General features: G+C 34.5%; 1 protein-coding gene across 1 annotated transcript; it reads right to left on the reverse strand.

Moving 5' to 3' along the window:
* Window positions 1–2,156: 2,156 nt before the first annotated feature.
* Window positions 2,157–6,444, reverse strand: LOC100633556 (folliculin-like). Its single transcript, XM_003387348.2, has 15 exons — window positions 6,304–6,444; window positions 6,044–6,184; window positions 5,840–5,973; window positions 5,515–5,637; window positions 5,209–5,311; window positions 4,934–5,068; window positions 4,746–4,838; window positions 4,579–4,678; window positions 4,447–4,490; window positions 4,256–4,369; window positions 3,974–4,135; window positions 3,793–3,919; window positions 3,558–3,660; window positions 2,591–2,656; window positions 2,157–2,337 (listed from the first exon to the last, which is right to left on the reverse strand). The coding sequence occupies exons 1-15, from the start codon at window positions 6,442–6,444 to the stop codon at window positions 2,223–2,225; spliced, it is 1,701 nt and encodes a 566-aa protein (XP_003387396.2). The 3' UTR covers window positions 2,157–2,222.
* Between the last annotated feature and the right edge of the window lie 39 nt (window positions 6,445–6,483).

A 6,483-nucleotide genomic window follows, 5' to 3' on the forward strand; every position in this document is an offset into this window, starting at 1 on the left:
ATTTTAAGTTTTATAATGTCGGCCTTTTTGGTCGAGCGATGAAAGCCTAAAAATAAAATTAAAGGACCGCTGTAATAAACATTATTGAACATAATGAGTCTTTTGTAAGATCTAGAAATAAATTGTGAAAGATTTAAGGAGGATACTTAGGCTAAATATGACAGACGAAAAGTCTCCTAAACTTCCTCTAGTGACAATGAATTAGACCTACTATTAATTCTCTGGTCATTATATTTAATACCTTTAGTATCAATGTTTCCATAGAAGTCATAATACACTGGATGACCATCTCTATCTTCACCAAAGAAACCTCCTGGAAAATATTTCTGGAGAACCTACAAGAAAGAATCAGACTTAAAATAATCTGTAAGAAAAAGAAATAAAATAGAAAAGAGGAAACACAAAGAATAAAGTACATGTAGATGTAAAGTGGTTATGATAAGTGAAGATTATACTGGTACAATGAAAGTGTAACAAAAACAGTACAACTCTCTGATAGTCAACTCTCAGAGTATGAAAGTAAATATGTACATTATAATAATAGAAGGTCAATGGTGTCCTTTATAAAATGGTGTCCTCAGTAAAGAGGCAAGAAAAATGACTCAGAATTAACAGCTATACAGTACAAATGCAATATCTCAGTATCACTATAAGAGCTGTTATAATGTCCAGCTGATATTCCAGTGAATTATTAATCATAGGCTTTTACCAGCAGCCCTGTCAGACAGCAGGTAAGTGTTACAAATTATCAGATGGTGGCTTGTGATGTGTTAAAATGAGCCAGGGCTTCCTGTGAAATCCTTTAATGAAGTCTTCAATAAAATGCAATTATAAATATTGTCAGGGGTGCCATAGCTTAAGAAATGGCTGCTAAATGATTTGAAATAGAAGATGCATCTGTCATACCAATCAATAGACATAAAGAAGTTTAAATGATTTGAAATAGAAAATGTATCTGTCATACCAATCAATAGACATAAAGTAGTTTATGAGGAAATGAATTGAAAGAAGTACATTAATGAAGTAATAGATTGGATTTATAAGGTAAAGTACATGTATATGTACCTCTTGATAGAATGGATGTACATGTACATGTACACCTTATAAATTATATGTATTAGAACAAGTATCTAATTATAGTAGTCTTTAATATACAGTTGTACATTCATATTAATAGTCACTGAACCAACAAAATATCAAGAGGCCTTTATCATTAATTAATAATGACAAAATACAATGTAGAATTCTGGTCTTTGTTATAATTTTGGCTGATATTTCTACTCAATACATAAATACTACAAGGAATATGGATGCACTCCTTTAATAGCAGTGTTGTACACTCTTGATACTAGTAACAGTTGGTCCTTTTATGGATGTACCAGTATATGCTGATTTACTTATTTCAATGGATGTATAATGTACTTATAATTACAGCAATTCTTAGTCAGAAATTGAAGTTTCACTTTCATTAATAACATCATTAATTATTATAACTGAAATTATTATTTTAAAATTACAGGTACATGTAGATTTTTAATGGTTGAAGTATACCTCTGGTGGAGTCCAGTCAAATATTTTGTCAGCATCTACTTCTTTCCTCCATTTTAAATGCTACAAAAACACACAATCGCACTCATCATTAACCAATTAAAACGCAACAAGAGGAAATTATTAAATGATAATTAATACTAATTAATAATGATAATTAATGAATTTCAGCCCAAATAAAATTAACCCGTTGTTGCATCTCACCTTTTTGAGCATTTCTAAAGAAGCCGACACATTGAAACTTCTGGCTATTAAAGAGAAGATCCTTGCAATTGATTTGTACAGAAGAGCTGATTAACTCACCCCTTAGCCATCTTAAATAATATTCGTCACTTTCCTCTGGCTTGTCTGGAAGTTTCTGAGCTTCAATGCGAAACTAATCGGTACTTTAAAATACTAAAAGAGTAGCCATTAAACCCTTACCTTATCCAAGGACTCGCTTTGCTCTGGAGTGAGGGCCCCACTCATTCTTGTTTGTTTTTTGGGATAAAGTCCGTTTACCTCCGAATATTGTCAGTACTTCGTACTCTTCCGTGTACTAGAATGACCAGCAACGCCCACTCGTTTCATTATCGCTTTCAGCTAACACCCACGCATCTTTAAAATAATCCAATTTAAATAATAATGACAATAAAATACTTATTATTATTATATTATTGATGATAAAAATAAAGTTATTTCTGTAATAAATGAGCTCTGTAGTCTTTCCTCAGTGCTGATCTCCAGTGCAATAAGATTGGCATATCTTCAGGTGTTACAAACAACACTTCTTTCACTAATTTATTTAATCTGAGAAACACAAGAATAAAAATTACTAACATTATAAAATATAAGAATAATTGGTAGTTTCACGAATGAAAAATTGGGGGAGATATTGGAGCCATTTTTGGATTGCTTTCTTTCAAAAGTTTGCTACCATTTTAAAATGCTCATAACTTGAAAATGCCGAAATAAAAGTTCCACATTTTTGTTTTGATCTGAGTATGCTCAATGACACGTACTCAATGTACCATTATCTAAACTCTTAATAATGGTCGCTCACTTTTCATCATTCTCCAAAGAGTCTTTTGGATAAACCTGAGAAAACTTGTACAATATCTTCACTTTACTGTCAAGAAGAGAAAAATGATAAATACACAAGCTGCATATGATTAAACATGTACATGAATATGTAATACAGTTTACTTATAGTTACAAGACAGTACATGCAGGAATTCACACAAGTACCATGAGTGTTAAAGACAACCCATGATACCTTTTACAAGTAACAGGGTATAAAAGTCACAGTCTCTCCATCTTTTTGCATCCATTCTGGATTGGATAAATTTTTGAATGGGCTAACATGCCCTGAGTAATAAATATTAAAAATTTAAAATAAAACTATCACTTTACAGAAAAGTGATAAAATACATGCTGCAATATATAGACATGCATGGATATTGCAGTTTATCAGATTGAAACTATAAGTGATGGCACGTGTATCAGTTTATACAAGTACATAGTGTTAACCACAATATGATCAACCCATGATACCTTTTACAATTATCAGTGCATAAAAAGGACGTATACATTGTCAAAATTTGCAAAACCTGTACTTCACTCAGTGAAAAAATTTTTGAATGGGCTAACATGCCCTGAGTAGGCTGATTTAAATAAATATTAAAATAAAAATAATACAATAATTATTACAATACTGCAGGAGCCCATGGTAGAAGAAGGGGGGGTACACTCCCCTTCTTCTATCATGGGCTCCTGAATACACTGTGACAGCCTCACAAATTAAGGATGTACTGTACTATTCAGAATCAGAGGAAGATTCAAAATGGTTTAAAATTGAGCTTAAATCATCTTCATATATATAACGGTTATTGCAAAGGAGTTGCTAAAAGATGACAAATTGCCAATATGAGAACTAAAGCTGCCATTGTGCTTCAATCTGAGGCTGAGCATACAGCTCAATGATATCATCTTAACATACACACTGTGTACATTGAATGGCAATTAATTACTTCATCCATTCTTCTTTGAGTGCTAGGATACCTCGTGATACCATCTGGTCTGATATACCATCGCCAGTTAGTAGAGCCATTAGCCTCCGGATTATAACTGGGTCTAACGAAACAAGATTGTGAACAAAGAGAAGAGGAGAGAAAGAGAGAGAGAGGAGAAAAGACGGTAGAAAAGGGAGAAAGACAGGAGAGAAAGGAAGTAGAAGGAGAGAGGGGGGAGAAAGATTGTTCTTACATTTTTGATCGTGAAGACAAGGTTGAGCCGAGTAAACCATCAGCTTGTACTTCTCTAGTGGCTCAACAATATCAGCTCCACCCAATACACTGTTGGGCTGATCCCCAGCTGACTTTGAATAATACCTCTACACAGTACAAATGCCCTGTTAGCCACACCCACTGCCACACCCACACACTACCTTTAATGGAGGGAGTATGTCAAGAAGTACATGAAGTTCAGAATCGACGATATGTCGCGGAAGATTCACACCAACTGAGAGACCCAAGAACTCAGCAACAAAAGACTCTTGATAGGTAGAACTGAATCCAATAATACGACAAATACTCTCCGGAACCAACTCCTATGAATAATAGTAATAATAATAATAATAATAATAATAATAATAATAATAATAATAATAATAATGGTAGAGTATTGCACATGTAAAATTTATAATTTTTTTGAGATTAATTTTTCGTACCTTCAGTATATTTAGGACAGACATGACAGTAGAGGGGTCGTTCCCACGTACAATAAGTTGATCACCTCTCATGATGTGATAGGCCAACTCAGGGAAATCTTCACTCCCAAGAATCTGTAAATAATTATAAGTATAAGTATAATGAGTACATGTAATAATAATACAAAAAATAGGATCTTTTTATTGCTTACTGAGACAAAATGTCTGAGTGAATTGAAAATGGGTTGATCTTCAACTACAAAGAAAAAAAAAGAAAGCCATTGAGATTAATCAGTTCCCTCCTCCTAATTCCCTCTCTCTCTCTCTCTCTCTCTCTCTCTTACGTTGAAGGACTCTGAATTCTGCCGACGGTAAAGATTTGTCAAGCTTCTCTATCAATTCCTGATCAGATAACATCTTGAATGAATCAGTAACTGCCATAGCCTTTGAAAGAAAGAGAAAGAGAGAGAGAAAGGGTAGAGGAGATGAAAATGGAAGGAGAATATTCTACTTGAGGTGGTCCTTCAACAATGCACTCCATCATTCGTCTTCCGCCAGTTTTAATAAGATATATGAAATATTTATGAAGATAAACATAAATATCCTAAAGAAAGGAATAGGATTATATATGCACATGTACACGCAAAGTTCACTTTATAAAATTATATATTTTTAGCGTTTTTTATGCTTTGTCATTACTTTATCTCCTGTTAGATCAACAAGAGAGCGATAAGTCTGATTGGGTAGCAGTCTCCGCCCCCCATGAGAAGGGAGGAGTCTACTGCTACTCGTTAACTTGTGCTCGTCAGATTCCAGAGAATAAGTCTTTTCAGCCTACAAGAAATGATAGCCCTCCATCTTTCACTGTCTATAAAAGCTTATATCTCTTTTCTCCTTTTGTTCTCTCTCTCTCTCTCTCTCTCTCTTTCTCAATATCTAATATTCCATTTTCTTTTTGCTGTTTGAGTTTTTACTTTTTTCTGAAGGTTGTCAATTAGACTCCGCAGATGCTTCACTAAAAATGGCCAGGAGTTCACAAGAAACATCCTATCCCTCATAACAATAATGAAGCTATACCTAGTAGAACATAATAAATGAACTAATCACCACAAAATATACACATCTACAATTATAATAGAATAACAGATAATTAATTTTCAAAGGCCAAAAATAAATTTTATCATTAACTAGCAAATTTACCAGTACATGTACATGTACAAGAAGAACTTGTACATGTAGAGGAGGAGGAGGGTAGATGATAAAGAGTTAGTTTTACTTACAGTCTTGAGAATCCTCTTGCCTGTCTGTCACAGAGATTGAAGGTGTGGGAGAGAGTGTGACAGGATGAATCCTCACCAAAAACTATCGGACCTTCTCGGCCAGGACAAACCTCACAATTCAGACTAAAGAATCAATATATGAAGTAAAACTTAATTAATCTAGCATTTTAAGACCCCATTACTAAATTCACTAAAACCATTAGTAAGCACAACTTCATAAGTGGCATAGATATTTTAAAATTATCAATGGTAAGTGGCAACTTGTAGTTAGACCCCACCCTTTCCTTCAATTTTAACCCTTTAACCTCTACATGTATACATGTACCTCCTGACGCAGGCTTGTCTCAGTATACTATACAGCTGCTGCTGTTCAGGATGCTGACAGCTGATGTAAGTGATTTGAGTCGATTCGTCGTATGATATGAAACCAGGTTGTCCTGGAGACAAGGAGCGACACGCCTATAAAAGGTGTGGTCAATAAAAAACATTAAAATACATGTATTTTCAAAGTGGGTGTATTTTTACGTACGTCACATTGGTCGGTCGGTGGCTGATGAACGATGGCAGATAGGTTCTGAGTCAGGGGGTCGACGGAATTAGTGTGACCCCTGTAGTCCCCCGGGGGGGCCGAGTCGTGCAATAACTGAGCATCTTGGGATTGATGGAAAGCCTGGGGGCATTAATGGGTGGATATTAATGTTAGTAAGAGCATCAGTGAACATAATTAATGTCATTCAACTTTATCATTATCAATATTATAGTATCTTAAAGACATAAATTGGGGCGTACTTGAGTACAGAAGAGTATAGAGGGCCCGTGAGACTCACAAAAATGACAGAGAGAGATGATGGCATTCATTTTACAGTAGTTTTCTTTTTTCTGAGTTTTAGTTTTTATAATAGGAGTGGTCAAAATAATAGCCCCACCCATTAATATGGGTGTGGGCTGACTTAATTAATTGAGTAGGAG

Source organism: Amphimedon queenslandica, unplaced genomic scaffold (genome assembly GCF_000090795.2).
Source record: "Amphimedon queenslandica unplaced genomic scaffold, v1.1 AMPQUscaffold_13350, whole genome shotgun sequence".
Taxonomy (NCBI): domain Eukaryota; kingdom Metazoa; phylum Porifera; class Demospongiae; order Haplosclerida; family Niphatidae; genus Amphimedon; species Amphimedon queenslandica.